Source organism: Gavia stellata, chromosome 3 (genome assembly GCF_030936135.1).
Source record: "Gavia stellata isolate bGavSte3 chromosome 3, bGavSte3.hap2, whole genome shotgun sequence".
Lineage (NCBI taxonomy): Eukaryota > Metazoa > Chordata > Aves > Gaviiformes > Gaviidae > Gavia > Gavia stellata.
Window position 1 is genome coordinate 79,223,987 of NC_082596.1, and position 16,540 is coordinate 79,240,526.

General features: G+C 40.0%; 1 protein-coding gene across 1 annotated transcript in view; it reads right to left on the minus strand.

Annotated features, from left to right (window-relative positions):
- Nucleotides 1–16,540, minus strand: part of SEMA5A (semaphorin 5A) — a 345,320-nt gene that overhangs the window by 229,850 nt on the left and 98,930 nt on the right. The window contains exon 3 of the mRNA XM_059836141.1: nt 7,366–7,564. Coding sequence (XP_059692124.1) covers nt 7,366–7,498 — 133 coding nt within the window. The 5' untranslated portion in view covers nt 7,499–7,564. The remainder of the gene's footprint in view (nt 1–7,365; nt 7,565–16,540) is intronic.

Below are 16,540 nucleotides of genomic sequence, written 5' to 3' on the forward strand. Positions count from 1 at the left end.
TTGCAACAAGATTAGGGGAAAGAGAAAACAGTACAAACAAAAACAAGTTCATAGATCATGTATCCTTCTTCATTCAGCCCATATGTTATTTCCCCTTGGCACATGTTAAGTGCATGCATTCCATATACAAACCACATGATAAAATGAGCAGAGCAATGTACTGAGTCTATATTACTTAGACAAACATCAAGTAAGGGAATTCTGTGGTGTTTCGACAATAAGGTTAAGAAAATATATTTCTTAGGATTCCCGAACCAAGAAAGCAAAAAATAACTACGCTATTTTTCTTTTCTGGTTAACCTCAAGTAGAAATGAAGGGTTTATGTTCATTTCTTCTATGGATTGAGACATGTTATTTTTGAGCATGTTTATTCAACAGATAACTTCTTTACAGCACAGCATGTATTTAAAATATCACTAAATACAGCTTCTAAAATTATGCCAACTGATGCTTTTTTGTTGAGACAGCACAACCTTAAATTCTGATTACTTTATGGGAGCATAAAAGAATGAGATTTGCCCCAGAGCAAATGATCTCAGCTGTACCCTCAACATCAATTAAGTCAAGTTCACAACTGCACGTTATTTCTGATAGAAAAGCCGAAGAAATTCAACTTTACACAGGTAAACTGCAGCACAGTGAATACTTACAACTTCACACCTGAAATTGGACTGGGGTCAATTTTTTTCCCAGCTTACTCTCACACACCGCTAAGCAGTTGGGATGGCCCCTTCAGTTCTACCTCATGGATGGGATCTGCCAATAGCACGAGTCTTCAGCGGAGTGTGTGCATTTTGACAGGTCTGACAGTTTCAAAGTTCAGCAAATGTGGGGAGGAAACAAGGTGCCACTGTAACTACTTTTACACTTTTTTGGGGGTTTTCTTTGAATCAGTAATAAAATGTCAGCTCCATCTACCACAGAGGTTCTGCAGAGTGGGTGGCTAAGTGCTTTGAAACCTACGGAAATATTTAGACAAACATTACACTACTCAGCTGGTTTGCTTTGTTTCTTCTGTAAGAATAGTTCAACTTTTATAAACAGTTGTTGTTTCTCATAGGCATCTTCTGTTTCTAAACACTGTTTGCCTATGATTTACCCCTCACTGTTCCTACCCAGGGGAAATTTGGTTTTCACGGCCTTTTCTAACTATTTAGGTTAAACACATCTCTTTACTATATTAAGAGAGCATGTTTTCCAAGAAGTTGCCCATCAGTAAACCCTAATACACTTTACAGAGCTAACATTTCATATCTACATGCACATGAAAGCATATCCAGATAAAATAAAATTTAATAATAATGAAAATTGTAAGGCTTTATGTTTAATGATCAGCTTATTTCAGCCCTTTTTCTTTCTTAACTCTTAAGTTATTTTAAGCATAAATATACTTATTTACACATTGTACACATATGGAAATGTATGCAAAGACCAATAATATCACACTATGAGTCTCTGTGTGTCCATTCTGTGACCTGTACCTTGTTTCCTTACACCAATAAGTTGCACACAATTTATAACACCTTGACTCTAACGTCTCTATTGGACTTATGCTAGTATAGCTGATCAATCCTCAGTATACGGATGTAACATATGCAGACAGATATTATTTTTTTACAACTTTTGTTAAAGCCTGAATTTCAACAGACTGGCACACCTTTGCACATCTGGAGGCAGACTCCTCTGTGGAGAGAAAGGAACTTAAAAGAGGGACTATGCATAATCACAGTCCCACCACATAAAACACTGAACGGCATGCTACCAGGCTGATTCTGTCAAACCATCCCATACTTAGAGGTCTGCTTTTATATAAATCTGATCTCTGTTCCTACCAACTTTAAATAATAAGAGAAGGAAATTTCCAGCTTTCAAAGCAGACAAAAAGTGCTATTATTCGAGTCTAGAGAAGACCTATGACAACAGATTTTAGAGCTGAAACATTTTCAAATCTACTTTCTTATTTATTATAGTTTCTGTGAGAGAGAAAAGGTACGTTATACATTCCTAACATTAAATATTCAGATAAGCAAGTTACAACATGATTATTACTACTGCACATGAGAGACATAAAATGAAAGATTTTTAGACCATGCCAAAAATCCTTTGAAAGTGCATGCATCTCCCCTTCTTCTGCAACTTCTCTTTCCCCTTCCACCGGCAAACAAAGTACTTGAGTAAAGGTTCTCAACTGGTGGGTGAAATTTTGCCATTTGATATCAGGAGATATATCACGGTCTTTCAACTAAAACTATTTAGCCGGGAAAATTAGTGATAGAAATAGTATATGCCTCTCTACAAAAGGTAGCTTGACAGGACCATCACCTAAGTGAGCAGTTTTTGATGGGCAATGGGAAAGAAAGTAAGATTTTTCAGGAGATACACTCCCTTTCCATATTTCACCATGACAACTCCTGGGGACTACTTTTGCCTTTTTATTAGTTTTTTGCAGCTGTTCATCCATATGCTACACCAGACTCTCACTCCATTAGTTTTATTTAATAGTTTATACTCCATCTACCATGCCTCTCAAAGGAAGACAAATCAAGTAAGTACATTGCTATTTTGGCATACCATAAACTACAAAAAAAGGCTTTAGTCAGTTATAAATAAAACAAAACAGTTGAGATCTCTGTAAAGTTAGAACTGAGTTTACAAGCTTTAAAGTACCTACCACTCAATACCACTCAGCCTTGGTTGATGTTCAGCATCCCACACAGCATTTAGCTCTGGTAGATCTAATATTATTATAAGATGACTTTACAGAATAGGGTATTAATGCAGCATTCAAATTAAAGGTTTTGTAGCTGTCAAAAATTGATTTCAAGACTCTCTGTTGGTCTAGCAGAACTAATAATGTCAATAGATACAGAGGGCATTTTCCTATAGGCATTCATGAAGTCAGTAAATGCTGCAGGAAGAATACAGAAATAGGGAAGAGGGCTGGTTGAATCCTGCCAACTCCTACTGCAGGATTCATTCACAGAGTAGCTCTTCTCACACACATCTCTTTTTTCATACTTTGATACCCCAAGTAGTCCATTCCTAACATAAAGACTCAAAGACAAACCTCTCAGTCATCTTTTCCTTCAGTCTTGTATCTTCTGTTTTCCCTTAAAAAGCAGTCCTGCAACTACAAGTCAGCCGCTGTGTGCCCACACCAATTGTGTCACCTAGCTATCACATACTGTATACTGCATTGCAATTATGTTTCTACATGCACCTTCTAAGATTTACTGGTGATTCCTGACAGATTATTGTGGCGAGTATGAACTACAGCTTGTCAGAATATTTTTAAGTGAAAGAAAACTTTTTCAAGATATGTTAGTTCATAAAAGCTAAGGTATGTCATGGATATGTACTGATTAATGATATTTTTACCACAAAGGTCAAGAGGGAGTCCGGCATTGAGAATCTTACTAAATCTCATATTAACAATCTGACAATAAGTGCTTCTATATAATTGTATTTGCCAGATATATTTACAGCAAAAAGAAATCGGTTTTGTTCAGTAAACTCTAACCGTGACACTATCTCTGGCTACATCAAAAGATGCAACTGAAACAAGACGACAGAGGAGGTCTTTGTCCACAAAAAACCTTAGCATAGCAACTTAGAACTGGAAGGACATCACTAGAAATTAAATATGACGGAGAAAAATAATGGTCTAAAAGGCAGGATCAGGCTAAATTCAAGCTACTCTCCTAAATGTTGTCATAAATCAACACATTTTTAATCAACTTTTAGCATGTGACTCTGGTAATAAGTCTCAATTATTTGCTTTTACAGTTGCATATACCAAAAAAAAAAAGTGCATGCAGTGATCCCTTAGTTTATGAAATTAAGCAGTTAATTGCCAAAATTTTAACTGTGCTACTTTAATTTACGACATTGTGTATGTGTGTTATGATAAAAATAACATTTTTTAACTAATTTATACACAAAATATGAATGCTAAAAAATCCAGATATTTCATCAGAATAAATCGTACTATTTACTCCATTAATGTATGGAAGATAAAGGCCCCTCCTTCACAACAGACTGATGGTTTGCAGCTCCCAGGTACAGAATGTAACCACTTTAGTTCATTCTCCAATGTACTGGAGAAAGGAACAGCTGGCACCTTTACTCTTATTAAAGCATTAAAATGCCAGAACAAAGATACTTTCTGTAGAAAACACATTATTTTCTCTAACTTTATGAAAAGAATGGAAACAAATCTTTTTTCAATTAAAATTCAATAAATCCTAATTCATTGGAACAAAAAAAAAAATTACACATGTGCTTTCTTAGCAAAACAGGAGGAATGCAATATGTAATATAATACGTCTTAATCCCTACAACCTCAGAGCTCCGAGCTATTTGGAACTCGTTCTAAGTTGTGACACTAACGGAAAAATCTCAATTCAAATAAATAAAAAAAATTAGATAAGTTATTAAATGCCTCAGGTTTTTACAGACAACATCCTCTAAGTTTTCTTTGCTTTGTTACAACTGTTCCTCAGTGGTCCATCCTGATAATGAAGAGACTGGCTTGGCAAAGCAAGGAACTCACGGTGAAGCTCCAATGCAAAAAGACTGTATGTATGAGGTGTAAGCAGACACAAGGTGACCAAGGAGGAATTTAGAAACACCACATGGGCATGTAAGGATTGTGTCAGATTAAACAAAGTTCAATGGGAGTTAAGACCTGCACGGAATGTCAAGGGCAACAAGAGCAGCTTCTGCTGCTACAATAGTAATGAAAGGTCGAACAGGGAAAATATAAGGCTGTTGCTGAATTGGGCAGGTTATTTAGTGCCAGCAGACACAGATGACACTGAGGGACTCAATATCTCCTTTGCTTCAGTCTTTACCATCAAGGACTTAAAGGAATCTGGTGTTTAGCAAAGGCGTTCAAGAACTACCAGCGGTAGATGTGGCCTGAGTCAGGGATGACCTATATAAATCCATGGGATCAGACAAGCTGCATCCACAGACACCAAGATAACCAGCCACCCTTCATCTCTGAGAAGCACGGAGATGAAGGAAGGTCCTCAATAACTGCAGGAAGACAAATGTGGGAACTACAGGCCAGTCAATCTCACTTAAGTTCCCGGGAAAGTTATGGAGTTAGTCCTCTTGGAATGCACTTTTCTGGACATACAGAGGAGAAGAAGGTGACTGAGAACAGTTAGCATGGATTTGCCAAGGGTAAATCATTCCTGACCAACCCAATTGCCTTCTATAATAAAATTACTAGTTTTAATGATGAGGGGAGAGCAGGGGATGTCATTTATCTCAAGGCTTTCAACACTGTCTCGCTGCAAGTTAGGATGTTACAGTCTGTCTCTTCAGGTGGGCAACCAGATGGGTAAAAAGCTGGTTGGATGATCAAGCCCAGAGAGTAAATGTTTAATGGACCTTACTCCACCATGAGGCCAGTAACAAGTGGAATATCATAGAATCATAGAATGGTTTGGGTTGGAAGGGACCTTAAAGATTATCTAGTTCCAACTCCCCTGCCATGGGCAGGGATACCTTCCACTAGACCAGGTTGCTCAAAGTCTCATCTAACCTGGCCTTGAACACTTCCAGGGTTGGGGCCACCACAACTTCTCTGGGCAACCTGTTCCAGTGCCTCACCACCCTCATAGTGAAGAATTTCTTCCTTATATCTAATCTCAATCTACCCTCTTTCAGTTCAAAGCCATTACCCCTTGTCCTGTCACTACATGCCCTTGTAAAAAGTCCCTCTCCAGCTTTCTTGGAGGCCCCCTTCAGGTACTGGAAGGCTGCTAGAAGGTGTCCCCAGAGCCTTCTCTTCTCCAAGCTGAACAACGCCAACTCTCTCAGCCTGTCTTCATCGGAGAGGTGCTCCAGCCCTCTGATCACCTTCGTGGCCCTCCTCTGGACTCACTCCAACAGGTCCATGTCCTTCTTATGTTGGGGGCCCCAGAGCTGAACACAATACTCCAGGTGGGGTCTCATGAGAGTGGAGCAGAGGAGCAGAATCACCTCCCTTGACCATGCTTCTTTTGATGCAGCCCAGGACACGGTTGGCTTTCTGGGCTGCAAGCGCACATTGTTGGCTCATGTTGAGCTTCTCATCAACCAACGGCCCCAAGTCCTTCTCCTCAGGGCTGCTCTCAATCCATTCTCTGCCCAGCTTGTATTTGTGCTTGGGACTACCCCGACCCACGTGCAGGACCTTGCACTTGGCCTTGTTGAACCTCGTGAGGTTCGCATGGGCCCACCTCTCAAGCCTCTCAAGGTCCCACTGGATAGCTTCCCTTCCCTCCAGCATGTCAACCGCACCACACAGCCTAGTGTCATCAGCAAACTTGCTGAGGGTGCACTCAATACCACTGTCCATGTTGCCGATAAAGATGTTAAACAGCACCGGTCCCAATACCGATCCCTGAGGAACGCCACTCGTCACTAGCCTCCACTTGGACATCAAGCCATTGACCGCAACTCTTTGAGTGTGACCATCCAGACAATTCCTTATCCACCAAGTGGTCCTTCCAGTGGTCTCTCCAATTTAGAGACAAAGATGTCGTGCGGGACAGTGTCAAATGCTTTGCACAAGTCCAGGTAGATGATGTCAGTTGCTCTTCCCATATCCACCAATGCTGTAACCCCATCGTAGAAGGCCACCAGATTTGTCAGGCATGATTTGCCCTTGGTGAAGCCATGTTGTCTGTCACCAATCACCTCCTTGTTTTCCATGTGCCCTAGCATAGTTTCCAGGAGGATCTGCTCCATGATCTTGCCAGGCACAGAGGTGAGACTGTCTGGCCGGTAGCTCCCTGGGTCTTCCTTTTCTCCCTTTTTAAAAATGGGGGTTACGTTTCCCTTTTTCCAGTCAGTGGGAACTTTATTGGACAAGGATTGATCCTGTGACCTGTCCTCTTTAACACCTTAATCAATGACCAAGGGCAGGCAACAGAGTGCAGTCTGTAAAGTTTGCAGATAACACCAAATTCAGATAAACAGTTGAGAAGCTTGAGGGCAGGGCTGCCATCCAGAGGGACCTAGATGGGCTGGAGGAATGGGCCAAGAGCAACTTCATGAAATTAAGTGTACATATGCAGAGTGCTTCCCCTAGAAAGGAACAACTCCATGCAACTGTACAGGCTGGTTTTAATCACAGAGGAAAATGAGTCACCCACCTTTAAATGACACATTCAGCATCAAATTGTGAACAAACTTTGCAAGTCTAGTTGTATTTAACTTGTATGGAATAAAGTCCAGGTTACTATATAACAGCATGGAATACACTTTTTTTTCTTCATACCATTATACATTAAAAACAGAGGTTTCCATTAAGAGATTACACAATGCTTAGCTTACTTCTGGAAAAGCTTTTTTGTGCTTACCCTTACCTTTGTATGTGATAACTGGGTGCTCAGCTCTGTGGCAGTGGGTATCTTCTGTTGTTGTCGGCTCCAGTATTCCTAATACTCCAAGTCCTGCCAACAGCAGTGTGATGAGGCAGCTTCCTTTCATGGTGGTCATGCTGTCCTCCACAGCAGTCACTTCTTTTAGCTGGCTACTCTTCTTGCACTCATGTGGGACAAATACCTGGAGAATTCAAAGACATTTACTCAAGCACAAGAGCAAACCGCAGAAAAAGTTAAACAATTCTTGATGTTTAAAACAAAACAAAATAACATTGCTTTCTGTCTGTGTAGTATTTGACTGCTCAAAAGTATGCTATCAGCTACTCCTCTAATTACTTCATAAATTTATCATCAGTTACACACTTTAGGAATATGGATTTCTTTTATCACCCAGCAAGATTAAAAAACTGTTATTCATTGCCTCTCTCTTCTACTTTAAAGTTTTATTTTGCAATGTGTGTGGGGAAAATAACATTCTGCAACATTTTTATTTTATTTTTTTAGACACAGCAAATGTATCTAAATCTATGTTCCACATTCAGTTGGATCCACTGCCCCTCGCTCTGCCCTCCTCACAAAGGAAAGAGTGCTTTGATTCCTTACGAGTATAAGGTAGGAAAGTAATTGCACCTTCATGTTACTGACTGTTTTGACAAAACAACAGTCCTCGAGCATGTATTTTCTGCCTATCTGTAGAGTATGTATAGCAGAGCACACAAAGCAGTAGGACAAGGTTCACCCCAATGCTCTGACAACACACTTTTGCTTTACAGGAGGGAGGGTCACTGGTTCTGACATTGGCTTAATCCCTATCCATTTGCCAAAACTGATGACAAGGTTGCTTATTGGAGATTCTAATGCTGAAGACCCCTTTCTACTAAAATCTAGACACCAATCAAGGATGTGATGTTTTTCATTCAGTACTGGAATAAAGTTGAAGGTTCAACTCCCTGATTTTTTGAAACATCCAATAACTAGACACTTATTTTATAAGTAACAGAATATTCACAGTGTCAATATCATTTTAGATCCAACCCAATTCCTTTAGCTTTATCATAACAAACATCCTAAGTAGTAACAACCTAATGCTGCAACCCAAAAAACTGTTGCCACTAGCAGCTTTACTGAGTCCCACAAGCTTGCTTGCTGATAGCACACAGTTATGAGACAGCACTGCCTTTCACGGCGGGAAGACTGGAGATTTGAGACAACTCCATACTGGCAGAAATGTCATTCTGCTAATTAATGGAACGATTCAGGAAAAAATAATCAGCAATATTGACTTCTAATACATTTGATCTCACTGAACTGCAGTGTGCTGTTTAATAAGGTGGAAACTTTCTATTTGTGTAAAATAAACATCCTAAACACATGAAAAAAAGGGCTGTTAATTAAAAGATACTCCACAGCAAGATCAGTGTGTTTTAAACACTACATTCAGAAAGCAGAATAGGTAGTAAACATTGCTCCCCAACATTACTGTAGCACTAGCCATCATAAGATGACTGCTCTTCTCTTACCACTTTATTTTGCTGCCCTTAGAAGCCTTCTAGCTAAGATCTGGACACATCTAATCCTCATTTATTTAAACTAAAATAAATAGATCAAAGACATAATACATCTAAATTTAATAGTCAATTTTAGCTTCTCTGCTAAATTCACTTATGTTTCAGAAAAAAAGAGGGGGGGGAAGCTTCTAGGTAGTTAAATTCATATTCCTACCTTTCTAAGTAGTATGTCATATGAGGTCATGTTCCAATATGAATCTGTCCCTATAAATTGCTTGTGGCTTACAGCAGGCAGTATCTGCTCATAGAAATTCTGTGCACTCACGTATATAGGGGCATAAAGCGCCTGTTCCAATGTTTTGGTAGTTCATTTTCTGCAAGGGTGACATTTTGAGCATTATGCACTATTCTTATCCAAATTCATCCAGTTTATGTGGGTTATATCATAGCTAATGGATATTACTAACTTACAGATCATACAAGTACATTACCAGCAGCTAGTTCTAATTCAGGTTTCTGTAAGGTTATATATGTGTATTTAGGAAGCAAAATGAAGGACAGACACCACATCACAGACTCTCAAAAGCTGTTTTTCTTGCAAACAGTACAGCAGCAGGTATTCCAACACCTAGGAATATGGTATTTTCACATTAAAGAAATACAAACTTTATTTCTTTTAATTCATAAAGTCTCAGAAATACCCAAAAATGTGTGAATATAATGGACAGAAATTAAACAAGAATAAAATGAAATATTTGTACTGGAAGCTCACCCTTCTCTTGTCTCCCTGGCTGTAAATGAAGCTTCACGGTCTTTATGCAACCAGGCTCCTATATCACAGCCAAGTTTCAAAAAACAGCTCTACTCAGAACACAACAAAAAGCTAATCCTGTTTCTCCAGAAAGAAAGAAAAGGACCAGTACACTTCATCCAGATACTAAATCTGTACATATTTATGGATGCCGTGGTTCCCATTACAAAAAGGATACTGACTTTCATGGGACTAATCCTGGTATTAATATGGACTAAGATGTAAATGTTGACAGGTCTGATGTCTTGTATCCTGCAGGTATCAAGAAGATTTCTCCCCACCGATCCCCTGTGTGCAGAACTCAGTAACAGAAGCAAAGATTCCTTCAAAACAATACCTTTCCTCAGCCTCTAAATCCAAACAGCATCCTCTGGAAAGACAGGCTACTTACATGCCATAGGTGGTCTCTGACATAGTTGTTTACATGTGCTGTCATGCTGTGGGAGAATTTTGGGGCCAAAGAATTTTTTTCCTACCTAGCTGAACTCCTTCTCTCACTGCATGCATCTCACATGGTAAAAATGGAGGCAGGAAACACTCCTTTCTCTCAATCAGAATATCCAAAGGCAAGGTTAGACGTTGAAGGAGAGACAAAGAAGGGTGTGAGTACACTTCTCATAATATATCTCAGAGAAAAACTGTAACATTTTAAGTTTCTCTCTACCTCGACCTCTACCTGTTTAAATGTATTGTGCTATTTTACTAATTTATGTTTACTAATTATTTTAGATGTATTAATTTAAATTTATTAAATACATTGTGAGGAATTGCAAGTAGAAGCTTACTTGCAACTACTCAGAGGAGAGTCTTCAGAGACCCTAATCAGACAGGAGAAGAGTAAATCAAGGTAGCAGATAGAAACCTCATCGCAAGTTCTTGCGTGAGAAAAGGACAAGCTTTAAGTCAGCTGAGCAACTGGGAGGAACAGGAACTCACTATCCACTTAATTACACTACAGTATGCACAGAAGGAGAAGGAAAAAGGAGTCTGAAGACTGCACCTAATACACTGCTCGAGTAAAAAAAAATCGAAAACAAACAAAAAAAAAACCCAAAACAAAAACACACAAAGAAAAAACCATCAACCCCCCCAAGAACCAATAAACCCACACAGCCTTGACCTAAAAAACACCCCAAAAAACCCCCAACAAACAAAACACACACCTTCAACATGTACCCACAGCATGAACAGATGAACAGACACCTTAGAAAAGCCTTCAAAACCAAATCCTTCTCCACAGAATTTGCAGGGGTTAGACTGCTCCCTCCTGCGCATCCTTGAGTAAGGACCACCACACAAGTTCCATCTCTGCCTGAGATACCAGCTGCAAGAGCGAGCCTGTGGAGGCAGCACCTGAACTGCGTACCCACGCAGCTCTGAAACACTGCAACTGAGAGTCAGAAGCCTTGAAGCAGGAAAAGGAGTCTTTCCTGAAATAGGCTCTTCTCCTTACTAAAAGCGCAATTATTGTGCCAAGAAATGACAGTTAGCCTGGAGCGTAAGACACAAAAGCCAAGAGAACCCTAAACATGGAAAGTTTAGGCTAGTTTCCTTGATTTCTGTATAACCTTCATATGCAAATCTCTCTCAACAATGAAATATAATGGTCAAGTCAAAACTCTTTAAAACATATCTGTAATAGTGACACCAACCATCTTTTTAACTATTGCTGTACATTTGGGAAGCAGCACATTGACCTATATTATTTGTACAGTTTTTCTAGCACAGGCCTTTAATCAGACTTCTGACAAATTGCATTTTACAAGTCTGTAAAACAATCTGAGGATGGAAAAAGAAAAAAAGAAGCAGAATTATAAAATGTAATATATTTCAATATATTATTTTATTTCTATATGTAAAGGGTCTTGTGCACTTATTCTCTCCCGCATACACTTTTTTTTGATCTATTTTGCCTAGAAGAAATATGTATTTGCATTTACAAATGTAGTACTTAGTTTCTCCATCAACAGTATTTGATGAGAAAAAAAGAAAAAAAAGCAATACAAGATTTCCTCCTTCAGCTGAGCCAACAAAAAATACCTACTGCTAAAGAGAAAAAGTGTGAACAGCTAAGTATGCAAGGCATGTAACTGCTAATGCTAGGTCCAAGCACATTGATTTAGAAACTATTCCCTCCAGACACTGAAGTCATATATTTAAAATGAAATAATCAGGATGTCAATATTTCTAGATCAGTTAAAATACACTGTGTTAGAAGTAAAATTTACCACTGAATTATAAACTGTGTTTTCTTTTGTTTGATTAAAATAAGCAGCTGTATAAAAAAAAAGAGTTGCCACACTAACTGCAGCTTTCCAGCAGCAAAGATGCTTTCAAATAATTATCTTTGCCGATTCTGTAAGTGTTGGTTTAACTGCACTTTCAGTGAATGATGAAGTGAACTTATGTCAATATGAGTATACAAAGATCAGAGTTTGTCATGGTTAAAAGATGCCAGCTTCAGGACTTGTTCTGGGTACGTGCATCCACAAGCAGGTCTGGGATTTCTTTACATGTACGCCAGTGTCTACTCTCACAGACGCTGCTCATGTAATTTGCTGTGGGAGACTCATTCCACTTTGCCTGGGCACTTCACTCCACTTCTTGGTTTGCAAAGCAGTAAAAGTTTGATAAAAATTTACTTGTGCTAACTAACTACTATCAAGAGGACTGCATTAGTCTAAAATAACCATGCTCCCCTCTCCTCCAGTGAAAAATGTGAATGTTGTGTGTCAAAGACATTCACATTTCACTTTTTTCACAAATGAACTGTGATGGTTTTTTTTAGTCACCCTTCTCCTAAAAATATATTGACACAAGGTGAATAAATACCAAAACTCATTTAAATCTTGTTTCCAAAAAAACCAACCAGTTGTTTTTACTGTAGTGATTAGGCCTGTTCCCCTGTCAAATGCACAAATAAAAGCTATACCTCTTTATAATATAATTACTTTGAAACACATCCCTCACTCCGTATAGCTTTAGAAAAACAATTTGTATATCACTCAGATACACAATTAGATTAAAGCAATAGCTCAAAGATCACCTCATTAAACATCAAGATGAGATTGGAGGCTATAGAACCTCTTCAGTAAAATAATCCAGCCGTATACTATCGTGCCTCATCACTGGACCCAGCAATACAGACTGTTTGCTATGCAGCAGAGTAGCATATTCTAATTTGTATTCTCATAAAGTGAGAGTCAGCTTCAATTAACAAACTGATTACCAAGTTCTTTCAACTTTTTTTAATATTGCCGTTCATTTCTGCAGTGGCATGAATATTAAGATCTGCAAGAGGCAGTCACCCATCAGCTGTCATTGACTAATGCAGTCAAAAATCAATCCTTAAATTCATAGTGACATTCTGCCAAAAGTCTGCTAATTTCTGTAGCTGATGGTGACAACTTATAAACGAAGAATCTGTCATCAAAGCTAGTTTTCCAGCGCTGCTCAAAGAGCTGCGATACTTGTGATTTCTGCAAAGGAAGCACTGCTCCAAGAGCAGTGGCCTGAGTGAAGCAAGAAGTTTGTATAACGCCTCAGATCTCATTTATCACATCGTGGGCATGTCTGCCTCATCAGTGGGGCATAGCACCAGTGGGCCACAGCTTCCTCGAGGAAGCACCAGCCAACCCAGCAGGTCCACTCAGAAGAGCATCACAAGCAGCTTAGAGGTAAGAATAAAGGTAGTCAAATCAGTGCAGCCTAAGCCCAAGTTCCAGCAATATCTCAGCTCTTTTTTTCAAATCCCTTTTTCTCTAAGCTATCCCTTAGCTCCTCAGCCTTTTTGGTATCCTCCCAAGGCCCAGATTCCCACCTCTAGTGTCCTTCCCCTCACAGCCAGTCTCCTGGTCCAGTCACCAGAACACCTTCCCCATGCATTGCTTGGGACATCCACTAAACTGTGATCCTCAGTCTGGCCATCAGAAGTCTTCCTGAGACAGCAGAAGGAGGGATTCTCCTCCTCAGACAGACTATAAAGCCAGCACAGTTTTTCCTTCACAAAATAACTTTAATGGAAAAACAAAATGGTAATCACTGTTTGGAAGTAAAGGTCTGAAAAGCGAAGAAAGTTGGAAGGAAAATCAGAGAAAGTTTAACATCCAAAGGAAAGAAAGGCATGAAGTGAGAGAAAATGAGCCAGGAGAGGGCAGAAGTGTCAGCTAGTGCAGGAAAAGGAAATGGAGTAGCAATTCAGGGATCTACACCCATATACATCCCTGCATTTCATCTTCTTTCTCTCTATAGCACACTGCCTGCTCCTTTTCCAGTCGGTCCTTTTATTGGCAAACCAAACACGTTTTCTCAGAGCCCAAAAGATGATCAACACCATCAACATGGCATACAACACAAGCCGTTCTGTAGTAAAAATACACTTTCAGGTGTTGTGAGTAATAGCAGTTCAGTAGACAGTCCTTACACAGGATCCTGTTGATTTTAAAAAAATGACATAGCTTCAAAATGGGATTGGGCAGATCCTCAGAAAAAGGATCCACTGATGGTTATGAAATACCTAGACACTCCCATTTTGCACTGTGAAATTCAGGAACTTCCTGAGCCTGATACTGCAACAATATTCAGGAAAAGTCCCACTAACTGCTTGCTGGGGTCTCACCCTCTTCCCTGAGACATATGCTGTTTGCTCCTGACAGAGACCAGGTGCTGGTCTGGATGCACCTCTGACTAAGCACAGCCATTCATTCCCATGTTCTGCGAAGATCTGAGCTCTGCACTGCGCAACATTCGTAGGTTGTATTTTATTCGCTTGCATTGCCATACAGTACATACAAGTCTGTATTTATGGGTTATTCATAAAGCCTAGTGAAAAGTGAACATACATATTGGACTGTAAGACAAGGAAAATCCATTGCACAGCATTTTACAAAGCACGTACTACAGTACATGAGTTGTGACCACAAAGAGAAACAGCATCCAGAATAGCCAATCCACGGCATTTTTTCTTTAATATTCCCTCACCCATCTAGCAGGAAGGCCTATGGTTTGGAAAGATATCTATCTCCTGGTTATAGCTGAGTCAACAAAGACCTCAATTTCAACAGAATCATGTAGTCGTTAACTGGACTTCCTTACAAACTGTCACAAAACATGACATAAATTACATTTCAGAAGCTTCTTCCAATTTATCCAGCAATGCTGTTAGTGGCCCTTACAAATACGCTTTCTGAATATCCCTGGCACGTCATATTATTTATCTCTTGAGAGATAAAAAATAATATATAAAGCTGGGGACAACAATTTTTAAAGCAACATGCACTTTCAGAGACCTAGTAATGCTGCCCCTGAATGAGGAGGCTATACTACATATTTCTACACCTCAGTAAATGATTTGTGAAAAATCTTATTTACCCATTAAACCTGAATATAACAAAAGTATGCTAGTGTGGTGGGTTGACCCTGGCTGGATGCCAGGTGCCCACCAAAGCCACTGTATCACTCCCCCTCCTCAGCTGGACAGGGGAGAGAAAAATACAACAAAAAGCTCGTGGGTCGAGATAAGGACAGGGAGACATCATTCAACAACTACCATCACAGGCAAACCAGACTCAACTCAGAGAAATTAATTTAATTTATTACCAATCAAATCAGAGTAGGGTAATGAGAAATAAAAACTAAATCTTAAAACACTTTCCCCTCTCCCCTCCCCTTCTTCAGGCTCAACTTCACTCCCAAACTCTCTACCTCCTCCCCCAAAGAAGCACAGGGGGATGGAGCATGGGGGTTGCAGTCAGTTCATCACACATTGTTTCTGCCTCTCCTTTCTCCTCAGGGGGAGGACTCCTCACACTCTTCCCCTGCTCCACCGTGCGATCCCTCCCACAGGACACAGTCCTCCATGAACTTCTCCAATCTCGGTCCTTCCCAAGGGCTGCGGTTCTTCACGAACTGCTCCAGCGTGAGTCCCCCATGGGGCTACAAGTCCTGCCAGCAAAACTGCTCCAGCATGGGCTCCTCGCTCTCCACAGGGCCACAGGTCCTGCCAGGAGCCTGCTCCAGCGTGGGCTTCCCACAGGGTTGCAGCCTCCTTCGGGCATCCACCTGCTCTGGCATGGGTTCCTTCGTGGGCTGCAGATGGATATCTGCTCCACTGTGGACCACTGGGATTTAGCTTTCATAAGGACTTAATATAATACATTTTTAAATGCGAATCACCAATCTAAAGGATGAAACTGTACTGCTAAAACAAAACTATTAGTGGATATTCTGCACATTAATACCAGGCAAACTTCCAAAATAAAGATTATATTTAAGTAGATACTACTTAAAAGAACTGCTGGATGAGCTCCAAAAATGTCATGAAATGACTACTGTGACAGCCTGCTTCAGTTAAATAGTACAGGCAAATTTATCCTTCTAGTGGTGAGTTCAGTCCTGCAGTTCTTTGGTACAGTTTCAAACAGCAGTGGTTATTAAGCACATTTCAGCAAATGCATGGTGGTCACAGCTTTGACAACCAAAACACAGTGGAGGAGAATACACTTTTGTATGTCAAATCCACTCACCCCCACGCCCCCATTTACAAATGCATTTCAGACTCCCACCTCGTCTCAATTCCCAGCTGATTACCAGCTTTTGATTTGTTTTTTCCCATCAATAACCAACATAGTCTCTCTTTACAGCAACAGCTTAAGTGACAGTAAGGTTTAGCAGACTGGTATGAAGAAAAGGGAGAGGTGAGGAAACTCAGAGCTGCCATCCCACATCACCGCTGTGGAACACTTTTGCACCCCACCTATTTATTTACATGTAGCTTTTCTATCAAGGTAAGCACTCAAAACACCCAGTCATCTCACTAAACTTCTGGATTCCTCCTTCA